General features: G+C 39.1%; 2 protein-coding genes across 3 annotated transcripts; one reads left to right on the top strand and one right to left on the bottom strand.

Annotated features, from left to right (window-relative positions):
- The first annotated feature begins 472 nt into the window (after window positions 1-472).
- Window positions 473-5,443, top strand: ankdd1b (ankyrin repeat and death domain containing 1B). The gene is made up of 15 exons (XM_035659272.1): window positions 473-647; window positions 1,056-1,156; window positions 1,302-1,400; window positions 1,509-1,607; window positions 1,952-2,056; window positions 2,160-2,261; window positions 2,420-2,518; window positions 3,025-3,123; window positions 3,298-3,396; window positions 3,563-3,661; window positions 3,771-3,869; window positions 4,093-4,188; window positions 4,577-4,778; window positions 5,047-5,178; window positions 5,302-5,443. The coding sequence occupies exons 1-15, from the start codon at window positions 473-475 to the stop codon at window positions 5,355-5,357; spliced, it is 1,662 nt and encodes a 553-aa protein (XP_035515165.1). The 3' UTR covers window positions 5,358-5,443.
- On the bottom strand, window positions 5,233-15,521 carry poc5 (POC5 centriolar protein homolog (Chlamydomonas)). Of its 2 annotated transcripts, none has more exons than XM_035659271.1 (13): window positions 15,383-15,517; window positions 14,623-14,706; window positions 14,007-14,160; window positions 13,211-13,315; window positions 12,839-13,038; window positions 10,932-11,108; window positions 10,539-10,643; window positions 9,219-9,398; window positions 8,628-8,811; window positions 6,841-6,974; window positions 6,495-6,596; window positions 6,212-6,382; window positions 5,233-6,090 (listed from the first exon to the last, which is right to left on the bottom strand). In XM_035659271.1, exons 2-13 carry the CDS (start codon window positions 14,704-14,706, stop codon window positions 5,956-5,958), a joined length of 1,731 nt encoding a protein of 576 aa, XP_035515164.1. In that variant the 5' UTR covers window positions 15,383-15,517; the 3' UTR covers window positions 5,233-5,955. The 2 variants fall into 2 exon arrangements, with proteins under 2 accessions (XP_035515164.1, XP_035515163.1); XM_035659270.1 differs by having other exon boundaries at window positions 5,234-6,090; window positions 15,432-15,521.

Raw genomic sequence — 15,521 nt, 5'->3', positions numbered from 1 at the left:
CATTTGGTTCTGTAAACATTTCTGAAAATAAGAGTATGTGTAACTAGTTAAACATTCCTGCACAAACAAGTTAAACTACAATTAGAGCATTATGATAATCCTTTGCAAACAGTGCACTGTGTTCACAGAAATTAAAGTTAAAAACACAGTTGGTATAGTATATTCATGTTACTCAAGGCATGATATAAACATAGCAGTCAAGTACAGTCACACAGGTGAAGGGTGACATATATTCTCTGTTGCTATCAGCAGTCTCTTAAGGGTGTGAGCTGGTAAAGTAAACACAGACCAGCCCTCAAGCAGTAAGAAAAAAGGAGTACACTTCAGTTCAAGGCATGCTGTCCACTATTTGAAGTGAACAACAGGGTTCTGTGTGATCTGTTTTCCTCAGGTGCTTTCAGTCAATATATTAGACTATTTAATTTCACTAAACCGCCTTGGATAAACAACAGGTAATTTAAAGAGCTTTCCCATGGAGAAAAAAGCTTCGGCTATCAGGGAGATGGTAAAGAAGCATCGTCCTAAGAAGGAGGATTTGGACCCTCGAAAGTGGATGAGAAAGGAGACTGTGAGGGGGTTTACCGACTTCATACTGAACAAGAACTCGGACAAAGATACAGACAACAGTTTTGACAACAAAGAGATGTGTGAGTACGCAAGGACAAGGAAATAAGAAAATGTGGTAGATAAATGAATAGACTTTGGCTTTACAGAACATAAACATAATAGAACAGTATAGAGCAAAACTTTAAAGCAAGTTTCTGTTGAGTTTATACTGTTAGAGCTGGAGTTAATTATTAGCTATTCGTTGAGGTGTACTGACTGCATGTCCATAGAAAGACATTTCTTAATGTTTATCTTGATGTTTCTTCCAAAGAAACACGCTATATTTGCACAAGGCACTGGCTCAGTTTACCTTACAGTATGCTCCTGTTGAGGGTTTCACCCATCACATCATATGATTGTGTATTAAGCCTACATACATGCTATTATGCATATCAAATATTATATGTAAATAGCCACATGTAACACTTCCTGTCTGCTGTGTTGTGCAGTGCTTGACGCAGAGAAGCAATTTATAGAAGCAGCTAAGAAAAATGATGTGGAGACCATGAAGACTCTGGGAAAAGGGCTGAACGCCAATGCAAAGAATGTGGTGGGTCTAGATAGAGAAATCCTCTGTCTACGTCTCAGTACAGTGTACTGCATCGTATAATATCACACAAACAGACTTAATGGCTGGTAATTTGTTGGATTAACCTATTAAATAAATAATATACTGATCAAGTTGTTTGCCTCAGCATCACAGGACTGCCCTTCACTATGCAGTGGCGGGCAAAAACACAGAAGCTGTACAGTTTCTTCTACAGCGCAGGGTCAAAGTGGACCAAAAGGACAAGGTGAGAGGAATTGAAATGCCTGCATGTGAAAACTTAAGCCACGGAGAGAAACTTATGTAATATTTTTAAGTAATCACAACTTACCATCTTGTGATCTGTATCTGACAGTACGGTGTGGCACCCATTCATTTGGCTGCCTGGTTTGGCAGTTTGGAGATCCTGAAATTATTAGTACGGGCTGGGGCTGAGCAGAAGATTGAGAACGAGGTAAAGAAGCGGGAAGAGTTTTGTTCTGCTGTTACTCAGTAAGTGACAGAGAAAAACACTCAGAAATTGGGCCATTTGTCTTTTTATTTTGTGCAACCTTTCCAAAAAAACAACAACACATGCCTTCTCCTGAGACATGATTCATTTTCATCATCCTAGATTTCGAACCTAACATTTGTGTGCTTGTCTCGTTACAAAGACGCTTTTGTTCTTCTTCCATTGTTTCCTTAATTCAACCATTCAACAAATTCAATTTCTCTGAAAATAGCGGATACTTAATCTTCACACTGCTTGATTAAACAAAATGTTTTTTAAAATTATAACTTGATTTTTTTCCATTTCAGGAAGGACTGAACATCATGCACTGTGCTGCAATTAACAACAACACTGATATTGTACAGTATATTATCGATGACCTGCAGATGAAAGAACTAGACAAACATGACCAGGTATCTACTGGTTTTTTGTAAATCAACTGTATAATTCACTCTCTGTACTAACAAAGTACATGCAATAAAAGTGATTGTTTGTACCTCGATGCTTCTATTTCAGTCAGGACACCGGCCATTTGCATTGGCAGCAGAGCATGGGTGTGTTGAAATGTTAGATATGCTGATTTGCCCGTACAATATGGCCACAATGAAGCCCAACAAGGTATGTGCGGACTTGTTTTTGGTTTGTGTGCATCTATTTACAATAAATTGATATTTTTGCTCATGTGCCCGAGTGCACATTTGTGTGTCACACCTGCAAGAAAGCTCAAAGTCAAACCCTCTTTGATGTGAGCTGTTTCCCTCCTTCCCTTCTGCCAGAGAGGGGACACGCCCCTGCACTTAGCTGCCAGGAACGACCACTTGAATGCCGTCCAACTGCTGCTGCAGAGCTTTGATATTCGGGATGCAGTCAATATGGTAGACAATCAGTGTAAACATCCTCTCTATCACGGTTTGGTTTGTGACAGTGTGTGCTCAGTGGTTAATCCACTGCTGGATGGTGGCTCCACTTTGGATTAATTAAGATGTATCAAACATGTATTGGTTACTATTATATAACGAGGCTAATTGTGTTCTGGCCTGAATATCAGCTCTGATAAATTATACTTGATAATACTGACTCGTTGCATCTGGTCTAAGATTCTTCTAACTGGAACTGAAGCCTAATGATAATTGAAATTATGATGACAGTCATTACTTGTTACTAAATGACAAAAAACTAAATAAAGACTAACCAGAAGTATAAAGCAATATCAATCAATCAATTAAGTTACATATGCCTTTTGAAGTTCCTTTAGGAAGGTTGGTTAATTTCTGATTCTAGTTGGTTATTTAACATTGTTACCTGAGAAGAATTTTCTGCTTCTGTTATGGCTATCTAGCACCACTACTATATATTTTTTGATGAGTCTTCTGTGTTGCAGGATGGTGAGACAGCTCTATACCAGGCTGCAGACAATGGTCAGGAAGGATGTGTCCTGGCCCTGCTGGAGGCTGGCTGTGACCCCAACATCCTCACAAACGTACAACCATATAATAACTATAACACTGAAATCACTGACCTGATACCCTGTTGTTGTGTGTTACTGTGAAATATTTCTGTTATTAATCCTTCATGCATCAAAGTTGATGTGGTAAATGTTTTTTTGTACTGCCAGTAGGCTAACAGCTAAACCTCCCTCTTTTCTCTCTTATAGTCCAAATGCAGTGCGCTCCATTCAGTTTCAGAAAAAGGAGATACGTCTCTTGTCCAACTTCTCTTAGAGTACAAAGCCAATCCAGACTTCAAGAATCAGGTAAGAAAACACAAGCTAGGTGGCAGCAGTACACTCTTTCAGTAGTTTTTGGGTAACACACACATAATCTGCCTGGATGCATATCGTTGTCATTTTACATATATTCCCTAAAAGCTAAGTTCATGTCTTGGGCTCATGTTGTCTAACAGGATATTTTTGCTCTCAGGATGTAGACGCTCCTCTCCACCTGGCAGTGAGGAACAGTCACATCGCTGTCATCCATTCTCTATTAACGGCTGGTTGCAACATTAATGTCACTGATAAGGTATTATCTCTCTAGTAACAATAAAATAAGATGTTAGCCAAAGTATATATAAGACACAAATAGAGAAAATGTTTGCTGCGTTGTATTGACCTATGACATGAACTGTTAGAGGTCCCAGACTGCCATGCATCTTGCTGCAGAGCTGGCCAGAACAGAAGTTGTGGAAATGGTTCTTAAATCTGGGCTGGATCTGACACTCCGGGACAGGGTAAAAATTTCATCAAATACAATTTCTTAAGCTAAAGTAGTGTAGTTGTAATATAAGTTAAATTATGCTCTTGGCAAAATTCTGATTCTCAGGCCATTTAAAGGGCATAAAGCTATATTCATACATGGTAAATTGAAACTTTAAGAAAAATCTAATTCTACATTTGATGCCTTACAGTTCTTATTAAAGTTTGTGTATTTTGCTGTACATGTTGGATTTGTAGCAAGGTAAAACGGCTCTGGGTGTGGCAGCCAGAGCAGACGAGGTGATTATTGTGGACATGATCATCAAAGCAGAAAGATACTACGCCTGGAGGACGGTGAGAGATAGTGAAATGATACTTTTACTGTTTTCATGTGTGCCCTAATCCACTCTTGAGGCTTTGAAATCAATAATTACATTCATCACAAATGATTCATTTCCTAATGTCACAATCTAGATTAGTTGAATACCCTCTAATACTATTAAAGCATCCACGGTAAAATATGACTCACAACCCAGAAACATTTGACCAATCAATCAAATCAAATTATCAATTTAATTAAGGGTATGCCTGATTCCCTTCCCTTTTTGATTTTGTAACTCCGACATTCATATTGCTAATCATGTGTGTAAGTGTGTTTCCAATAATCTCTTTCCATGTCACTGTGCTATCTCAGGGTTTTGGCCTTTATCAATCTGCTGACGTGATTTAATTGCCCTTTCAGGACAACCCTGAGCTTAATGAGAGTGTTCACAGCGAGTTTCCACTAACGTTTAAACTCGACCACCGCTATGAGACCAAGCAGCTCCGTTCGATGGCCTGGCATCTGGCGTACGAGCTCCTGAAGCCAGGAGAGTGGAAAAGACTGGCAGAACACTGGGGCTTCACCAAGGAGCAAGTGTCGGCCATCGAGGAGCAGTGGACAGGTGCCACCATTCACACTGGACGGACAGACTTAACTGTGCATTTGGAAACCCAAAATTATTATAACATATTGTTTTTGTGTTAAAGATTCAAATCCCTCAGTTAATGAGGAAAATGTGGACATGAAAATAATATTCTTGGATAGCTTTATTATTTAAACAGACTGGCTATTTTTCTATTATCTTTTAATGCACATAGGCAATCTTTAGGTTATTTTTACTAGTTGAATTGTTTCCCTAACTGCACAGTGCTATGTGTGTTTGTCCACAGGTCAGCACAGCTATAAAGAGCATGGGAACAGGATGCTGCTGATCTGGCTCCACGGGGAAGAGTTGGCTCAGAAAAGCCCTACTAAAGAACTCTTTGAGGGCCTCATCCTCATAGGGAACAGGAAAGCTGCAGGTACATTCGGTTAACCAATTTTTTCAAACGAATATACTGATACTACATGTTTAAACCATGTAGCTGAGCCCACTAGGATATGTGCCAAACTTTTATTACAGAAAATGTTCATTTGTCTTACAGATAAGATTCGGCAGGGAGCAGAGAGTGCCAGCAGTAAGAGCTGCTGCATTTCATGAGAATGAACACTGCAATGTATGGACTGACAAAATGAACTTCATGTTTACATCATTTTAAAATACTAATCTGTACAGGACGTTAGCCGTAAAATAATTTATTTTAAAAATAAAGTAGTGCGTTAAATCACTAACATATGGCTTTGGTTTAGTAAAGTAAACTTGTGGTGTTGGACGGTCAGTCTCAATTAAAAACCTCAAAAACACAGATATTTAAATTATGGGATTTTACACATTACAGTAAATTTTCACCTGTGCATAATTTAAAGTAAAAAATAAATGTCCATTTTGCAATTCTAAACTCTGTCCAGCTGGTAATGATTAAAAACATCTACATTTGCTGCTCTAAACACCTATGTCTTTGTAGTACTTTCCTGAGAAAATCCTATTGCTCTGGAAATTGGAAATTTCACATTCATGAAAGGGAGTTGAAAAATGTTAATCAAATGTTTGCTTAAAATGCACTAATTCATTCCAAGATATCCAAATAAAATGTACTTGAAACTAATGCCAAGGTAACTATTTCTAGGATTGTTGCATAGGACGGGTGAACTAGGTATTACTAGGTGAGCAACACTTTCTGTGAGATATGTCTGAGTGGTCAGTCAACTACTTTGATGGAGTGCACATGGCATGTGTTGGAGTGTGTTCTGGAGGAGCTTCTGCCTCCGGTGGAGCTCTGGCCCTGTTGGGCGGGGCGAGGAAACTTAGCAGCTGTGGCCTGACCAACAGTGACCTGAAAGAATGAAACAAAAGATAATGTTATATTTCAGGTTCACATGACTAAAATAAATATATACACATAATTACACATAAATAGTAATACCTCAACAGTAGTGGTGCACACTGTCCCATACCTGAGTAACAGGGTGATGGCGTTCGATTATCACGGAGCTCATGGGCGGAGCCACACCCATCACCTGGAGGTTGCTGCGTGCAGCCTTACTAACATCAGTACGTGCAGTGATGCGAGCCGTTACAGTCTTTGAGGGTTTTTGTTGACTTGCTGTGACGACACGGCCACTGACCTGAAACAACACAAAATACAGCATCATGTGATTACTGTTGTAGAGACTTTATTTAAAATGTTGGTTGTTGTGGTGTTGGTCAACAATTTGATGATATAATGCTAATGCTAACCTGTTTTTGGGAACTTGCAGTGCCCCCAAGTGGGAGCGAGCTTTGCACCACTGTAGTAGGAGGGAGAACCTCTCCCCTGGACATGGGGGCACCAGAGCCCCCCTGAGGACAAGAGAATCAGGAAGTGGGATTTAAAGGAAGTGATAGTGCAGCAAATAAAAACAGACAGAAGGAATAACAAAAGCAAATTTAACACTATGTTATTTGTGGTGGTATAAGGTAAGAACATAATAATTCTAAATTGAAGAAAAAGAAAAGTGTGCAGATACAAAGATATATTCAAAGTTCTAATTTAGACACTTTCTCTGTGAAAGAAATCTTTCATTAGAATTAGTCAGTGTCTCACCATCTCCTCTACTTCGCTGTGGGAAGGCTCCGGACGGTCAAAGTGGACTGGGCTGAACCGTGTGGAAGAGATGGGATATGGCTGAAGTTGAGCCAACGTAGTAGAGCCAGGCTCATCCTGAGGAGGCAGAATATCTTCAAAAAGAAAAAAATAATAATTGAGTCAGACTGGGACAATATATTCTTGATACAAGTTTGTCATAGTTACAGAAAATCACTAATTTTGAAGCTAAACAAATGTTCTGAGTCTTTCTAATCAACTGATTAGGAAATCTTGATGACTTGTGTCCTGCCTACCATGTGATATTTCCTTTTGGTTGAACAATCTTTACTTTTTAGCTCTCAATACTAATGATTAAACATTGACAATGTTATATATAATTAAATTTGAGTTGACATACCTTCATCCTCTCTTTTTTTGTTAACATATGTTAATAGTACAATTTTTAAACAGAGTATGTAGCAGAAAAGCCGGTGCCAACTACACGCCCCTGCTTTGGCAAAAACTTACCTCCTATCAAGTATGTGTACTTAAAAAGGCACAATATAACTTCATATCTATTTATTTGTTACTTTGGTTGGCAAAAATACGATCGAAGAGAAAATCAACTTCAAAGCAAAGTTCAAAGCAACAGAAAAGAGTAACCAGTTTGACAGTAAAATAATGGAATGCATTTCTCTTTAAACTCATTAAACCTGAAAGCAGATGGATGAGCAGAAGATTGTGCTGGAGTTCACTTGTACAAGCTAAAAACAGTGAGTTCCAGCTTTAACAGCCATGTACTCACCAGAGCTAACAGACTAAGAACAGCAGAACAGAAATGCAGCCTCATCTGACAAATCCTGACTTTTGGTGCAAAACGCTGATGACAGGATGCAGGGTGTGAATTTGGTGTTAACAGTAATGAAACAATAAATCTATCCTGGCTAGCGTCAATGGGACTGTGTGGTGATAATGGTGTAATGCTATGACCTTTTAGGGCAAGCAATAGGATGATTAGTACTATTGTACTGTAATTTAAATGCTCTGTGAACCTAAACACTGTTGATCTACTGCACCTCTTGTTGACTACCGTACCACTGTCTGGTCGCAGATTTATGAAAATTATGTTCGTCTACTCCAGTGGTACTCAACCTGGGGGCTAGGGGACCATTGAGGGGCTTTCAAATATTGAGAATATTCTAATTTCACTATTCATTATTTCATTGACTAAAGTTACAACCTAATGTGTATCAATTTGGGGGTTCTTCACACCAAAAAAGATACACAAATATCCTGTGTTGTCCAAAGCCCTCACCCCAACCTTCACAATGCTGACATACTACTAAATAACAGGCATTACATGATTTAATACATTTTTGCAAATGGCTATTGAACTTTCTCAGCCAATCTTTCAGTGCCGAATCAAGGTTACAACCTGAGCAAAGTACCCCTCAGCCAGCACTCAGCACATCCACTGACTCATCACTCCATTAGATGAGCCAGTGAATGACTTCAAGAAAAGAACAAAGACCCCCGTCATCCACTCCACTCATTCATAAATCTTCACAATTGTCAATAGCACACGGCTTCACTCTATTGGAGAAATGGTGTTTCTGGTGGTGAATCAATACAGCACAGACGCAAGGCTAACAATGCCTTTATGGTTTGCTGTATAGAGCAGGGGACCATTTATGTAATTATGGGGCTTGTGATGAGTGTTGAACAGTGCAAGTTTTAATGTGCTAGTTGTTTAAAAAGATAGAAATTCTCTAAAAATAGGTTTGTGTGGTCATTCTGTTACAGACCATGTTGTTCATGACCGGGAGGTTGCTCTGGCCGTCCCTCTGCGCTGTGGAACATGCTGAGAGCCTCCATGTTGAGAGCACACACGCCCCTCATGAAGGCTTTCTTCATAGATTCCTCATAGCGCTCTCGCTCTAGTCGTAGTCTCTGAATCTCTGCCTGGGCCTTCTGTATAGCCTCACAGTGCTGTGGAGACAGGTAGCAGAGTACAGAAAGAGCCAGTCACTTATCAGTTTATATATTAGTGACAAGAACATCTGATGTTGTGTCTTGCTTTCAATTTTAGGCCTTCGTGTTGCACCCTTGATTTACATCTGTAACACCATCAATAACATTGTTTCCCTAGTAAAATGTTCAAATTGTATGTATTTATGACAATTCTCTGAAGAGATCTTTGAACATGTACCTAAGTAAGAAACTTAATAAACCATGATAACTAGTGCTGGTTATTCTGTAAATGTGCAATGTCTGTTACTGACTGCAGAGAACTGTGGTAAAACACATCTATGAGGAAGAGTCAAGAATGAATGTAGTGATGCAGCATCACCATACACACACTGTTTCACATGCAACTCCTTTGGCCGCTTATTTACCTCTGCAAGCTTGGCTTCATACTCTGTAGACAGGTTGGTGCAGACCTCTTCAGCCCTTGCACGGCAAGCCCGTTCTACCTTGACCTTCCAGTGTTTCTGGACCAGAGAGTGCCAGGCTAACCACACCTTCTTCTTCAGCTGCAAACTGTAGTGCTGTCGAGCCACTTGAGCAGCGTGAACCTGGCAGGGAACCACAAGACCATGAAAATATTCACAAGGAAATGATTACACCCATAATTCATTCTTGTGCAGGTGTAGTACATTTTCTCTCATAGTGCACTTTCTGTGTCATGGTTTAGACAAAAATATGAGTCATCCACTGAATTTTACATTTTAAAGAAATGGCATAAAGAGTTATTTTGTAAATGTAAATAAATAAATCTGTCATTGATATTTGATGCACTTGTTAGTTTGATATGCAGTATGGTATGAAAAAGAACAAATTGTTAGTGCACTGACATACTTTCACGTATGTTAATTTTGTAAGATGAGATATTTTTGTAAAATGAGGCATGTGCATGTTCAGTGTGCAGTGACATAGTGATGTACGGGTCGTTAACTCATGCAAAAACAGATCATTTGCATAAACCATTAAAATGCACTGATAGTAATCTTGCAATGTTAAGATACATTCATTACCAGTAATTCTACATCTATTTCACAACAAATACACATGCAATACACGAAAAGGAAAACTAGAAAAACATAAATCATACTATGTGACTAAAACTAACAAAAAACATTAATCATAGCCCAAAGTACTGAGTGAAATGAGGATTCAAAGATGATCAATAAGATGGTGAGATATTAAATTATAATGCTCATGTGATGCTCACGTACAGAACATTACTTTAATATTCAATATTGTTTTTTAGTCAATTATCAGTGTTTACCAGTGAATTTATTTGGGCAGCTCACCCAAAAGTGATCAGTCCCACCAAAACAAATATTTGACCTTTTGTTTTTTTCTCTGTGCCAGATAAAGTAATCTTTTAAATTATTGTTCACAGTTCAAAAAACATTAAAAAAAAAACTAAACTAGTAAGCATGTGTGTGGATTAGTGTAAAAAGAGACAAGAGAGACAAGCGTATTATTCAAGATGTGAGAGATGAAGACAAAAGAAGAGAAACAAAGAGCAAACAGGGATGCTGTGTAAATAAGATGCTTCTTACATGAAAGAAGTCTATGAAATTCAGCCTGTCAAGAAGAGTTTTCATTCCAATCTATAAAAAAACCTTTGAAGACACCCATCCAAACTATAAATACCACCACAAAAAGGTTTACAATCTGTGGGAAACACCACAATGTCATCGGTTTACCTCTTCTTTGGCTTCAGTGTGCTTAAGTCTCCAGTGAGTGAAGGCCCTCATCTTTTCAAGCTTTTCTTTTTGTCTGTCCAACACCTGGCTCAGGTTCAAGATCACCTGACACACCACACAATATGCTTGTCAGTCTAAAAATTGGACAAAGTTGTTCCTCATCGTTTTCTTTCAAGTGCTAAATGTACATAAGCATGGGAGACAGAATGTGCAAGTGAGCAAAATATAGATATACGATATCTTAGACGTGGGTTAAGTGCATCCAGTCCTACACTAAAACTTTATTACAGAACGATGGAAATTAAATCTCACTTTGGAACTCAATCCATGTCCAACCAACCAGTACATTGTATCCTGGAGAAAACATAAATAAACAGATATACATGTAGTCACCTCATCTTTTCTCTGGTTGGACAACTCGTAGGTGTGTAGCAGCCCCTTAAGGCTGTCCAGCTCTGACTTCAGGCCGGCTGTCTTGGTTGCATACTTCTCCCTCTCTTTCCGCATCTCCAGCTTGTGTTGCTCCTTGAACGCCAGCTTCCACTTCCTGAGCTCAGTCAGTACATTTGACTAATTAGGGAATAGAAGGTGGGACAGTCACAGTGGGTTCATTACACTACTTTAGTAAATGTGGACATATGTAGTACACATACCTTCAGTTTATTATAAAGTAGATAAACAGGTGTGCTAGAGGTTTTGTGACTGACAGCAATTACAAAATGCAGAAACCTGACAGATTTCATCTCTAGTCTTGTTTTGTTTTCTGGATTTCTGGAAATATCTGACAAATTCTTGGTGAAGGATTTGATTTACAGTTCTGGTGTGCAATTACATTTTACAGAGGTATACCTCTAGACGATTCAGAGGAACACCCTAATGCAGAAGTACAGCGTAAATTTGGCCTTAGAGGTGATTGTGACCTCAGCTAAATCTCTTCAGGGTCAAACATTACCAAAACATGTAAATATGAACATGTTTGGCTTATTTAGAAGGTAAAACAACAAATTATCTGTATGTCTGAACATCCACTACTACAGTCCATGGTTCTCCACGGCCTTTTCCTAGATCCAACTCTACTCTTTCATCAGTGCCGCTTAGCAGGTGATTGGTTGTCATCTGCCCTCCATGAATGAGCTGTACAACATCAGAAGAAATAGGGCAAGAAGGACACCCACGTCCAGGCATTCACCTCCTCCAAAATCGGAGACACAATTTAAAGGTCACTGGTGCCATGAAGAGTAGAGCTGTCATCCTATTCAATGAGCCCTCCTGAGACCCAGACACTTTATATTTCCTTTATAATCTCTTACTTCTTCCTTACCATCACCTTTGTACAATACACCTCAGTATGTCTTACATTTAATCAATCTCAGTCTAACTGTCTCATTTCATGAGCATGGGAAATGTCAATATAAACCCGCATATTTCGGTTGCCTGTATAGTATGCTTTGTATAATTATATATGATCTGCAACATGCAGTGAGAGTGGCATAAGCATTAACTATAAGGTCAAACACATTTCAGCTTTTTCCACTACCCACTATTTTAGGTTTTTTTAAATGAAGCCCAGCACACTAAAATGTGTATGGCAGGAACTGCATATGGTTGCTCTTTTCACACTGTATATTCTTAACCCAGGGCTGACCGGGGATAATATAACTCTTAACCTAAGGCCAAGATTAAACTATTTACATTGTGCTTCTACCTTCTACTAGCCCTGGGTCAAATCTCCACATTTATGTTTACATACAACTTTTAACCCTGTGTTTAGTGGATTTTTGGGGTGGGGGGAAATCCTGCACGCGGAGCTAACCCTAGGCTAAAGTCGGGGTTAGAATTTGCCAGGATTGTAGTTGTGTGAAAGCCTTTTTAGCCTGGGGCTACGAGCTCATTAACCTGGGGCTAAGAAGGTTCTAAGGATGCTTTTAGTCCCAGGCTATGTGGAGTGTGAAAATCCCTTTAATGCTCTGTTGACACTGTAACACAGATTTGATCACTTAAACAGCTTAAAAATAAACCTCTTAATTATGATTAAAATACATATTTTTCTCAGTTCATTTTAATTATTTCAATTAATCAGAAATAAACCTACTTGGGCCCATTCTGCTGTAAATTGCTGAAGCCCAAATGACAAACATATACATATATTATTGTACATATACTAAAGTAGTTATTATTCAGCTGTGTGAGGGTCCTATATATAACCATACAACAATGTCTATGGTCAGCTCTCAAGCAGACAGCAAACAAGAGCCATTAAACTGATTGATTGTGGAAGGAGTATGAGGAAGCAAACTAACCTTCAGGTTGTTGCTCCACGTGTCCAGAATGTTCTCCATCTTGCTTATGTTTTCCTCTGAGATAACCATGTCGGCAAGAGCAGACTCAAGGGGGTCTGGGCTGTTTGACCTAGACCTTTCAGGTACCTTGTGTAACCTGTCTGAAAGAGTGTTTGAGAACACTGACGCCCTGCTAGATGGCCGACCTGTCATCTCCTCAGCTGAAAGGAAAAGAAAAAAGAAAGAAATACAGACAGACAGAATATCATTAGCAAATGAGACAACATTGCCACTGGATGGTATTCCTAAGCTTTTTTGACATTAAGGGAAATTAATATACCATTAGAGAGCAGACCTAACATTTTGTTTCTTTGTATTGTTAATTCAGTTTACCATGAGAGGCTCTTAAGTATGCGGAGGGCTCAACAATCAAGGGAGAGGCCTGGGATCTCATACTCCTGCTAGAATGCCTCCCATCTTGAGCTTCAGTGGCAGTATCTGACAGAAGACAAGAGAGGCGGGGGAAGGACGTCAGAGAGAAGCACAAAGGGGAATAGATAAAAAGGGAACGCTGCTAAAATAAAATTCGAACTGGAATAAGTGAGTAAAATCATAGATAAAAGTAAAAGTCAGAAAACAAAAGACAGTTTAGGAACAGAAAAGGTGATGGCGAGAATGCTGAATAAGATGAGCATGGCTCCTCGTCCAGGAATGCATTTATGTCAATATCTTAATTAAATCCTGCAGGGGGGAAGAGAAAGTCTGCACTCTAAAGAGCAGTATGGGCAGAGTGCCAGGAGATCATTACCAGTCGGCCGTCTGCTTTCTACATCCCTGTGCACTACTCCATGACAGTTAAAGCACTAAACCTCCAATGAGAGCTGCAGCTGGAGCTGAGGGGGGGTGATGGACTGTTTAAGATGTGGGTGTCGTAGGGGAAAGAGACAGGGGGTAAAATCTGACAGACTGATATCATATGCATCTTGACTAGGCTGGTTTACAAGCTCAAAATATGAGTCCGATAAAAATACACTACATTTTTTCCCTGTTGTGATGCCAAATCCTTTTTGACAGCTGATCAGTTGATGGGGGCAGCGTCTGGAAGGGCTCAACTTGTGTTTCTGTCAGAAAGGCTTAGTGAAACGTGTGTGTATGAATGTGTCCGGCATACAAGAGGAATCCAAGATACCTGCTGGCCGCTGTGATTTTATGTCATCTTTTCTCTGGGAAGTCCGACCCTCTGCAGACAGATATGAAGTGCTCAGTCGGTGCAAGTGAGCACTGTTGAGTGTCTGAAGCTTAGGGGTGACCACAGCATAGCGGAGGAGCTCCTCATACTCATCCTGTAAATCCATAAACAGTAAAAACAAAACAAAAAAACAGTGGGTTCAAGTGTCTATTGAAACCACTTTATTCTTTCCCTCCCTCTCTCTTTGTTTTTTTTACAACCAGTATCTTATTTTCATAGTTTCTTATTTTCATGGCCATTGTTCCTGTTGCTTACGATAACACTTTCGTCTTCATCACTGTCAAGACACAATGCAAAGATGCAAAGACAATGTTATATATGGCTTTGAAGTGAGTTAATTACTAAATAGGTATTTAAAAAAAATGAATATGTCAAATGTGTGGTTTGGATTATTGATTGAAACTGGGTGTATGTTTAAGACGTGTTTGCTTGTCTAATTGCATGTGTTGCTTTCTCCAACAGACTTCACTGTGAAGATGTGCTACACAATGTTCCCGTAGTTGTGATAAATGTATAAAAAGGCACATAAACTGTGAAGGTTTTTTTCTAAAATCACCTGAAGCTCAGAGGAGACAGAGCTGCCCTGATCAGAGTCCTTGGGCAGAACAGGACTGGTTGGTTCCTCTTCGTCTGAGGACATCTAGACACAAATATACACAGTTGGGATGGTATTAATTTAAGAAAACGCTACTAAAACAACAAGCTTGTCAGGACACTATGTTTCAACATACTGCAGTTATTTTTTCAGATATTGTGACTACCATACAATTCACGATTAGTTTGGGAAAATTTGATTTTCATTGAAAAAAACTACTAAATTCATGATGATATGAATTCTGTTTTCTTAAATGTGCAGAACAAGGCTTGTAGGCTGCAGCACAGTACTTCTTTATAAAGCTGTTTTGTCACACATTTTATCTTTATCAAAATAAATTGTAGCTTCTGCAATTTGCATATTGGGATTTCGATATCATTTTGATTAACTGTGCTGCCCTACGTGTAAGTTACATGTTGCAGGGTGTGCTTTACACATAGTGCTTTATAAAACAAACAGACATATTCAGCTTATATATACAGTAACTTCACAAGACATGCAAACAGTAGACAGCTACACTTATAGCTACAACATATCTGACAATATATGATAGTGTTAACTTTCTCCAGGTAAGTTTCTGGCTAAGTTAACGTCACATAGAGCAGAAACACACGCTTCCTTTTTGTCCGCAACGCTGAAAAAAACACAACTCTTTTGAAGCTACAGCGCTGTTTTACAGTCTCTGAGGGTAAACTATAACTAACGTTATGAGATAACGTACCTACACAGCCAGTAAATATGGAGTACGGCTGCTTTCGGAAGTTGTTTACCTGTTATGTTACGTTATTTCTAATTTCTTTTCTCCGTGGTAGTTTTATTCCGTCAGTTGGAAAATGCTTGCTTTGCCGTTTCAAACTGAC

This window comes from Morone saxatilis, unplaced genomic scaffold (genome assembly GCF_004916995.1).
Source record: "Morone saxatilis isolate NCDOM2014 unplaced genomic scaffold, NCSU_SB_2.0 Contig16, whole genome shotgun sequence".
Taxonomy (NCBI): Eukaryota; Metazoa; Chordata; class Actinopteri; family Moronidae; genus Morone; species Morone saxatilis.
The sequence above is the reverse complement of the archived record's forward strand: the minus strand, read 5'-3'. Positions and strand labels throughout refer to the sequence as shown.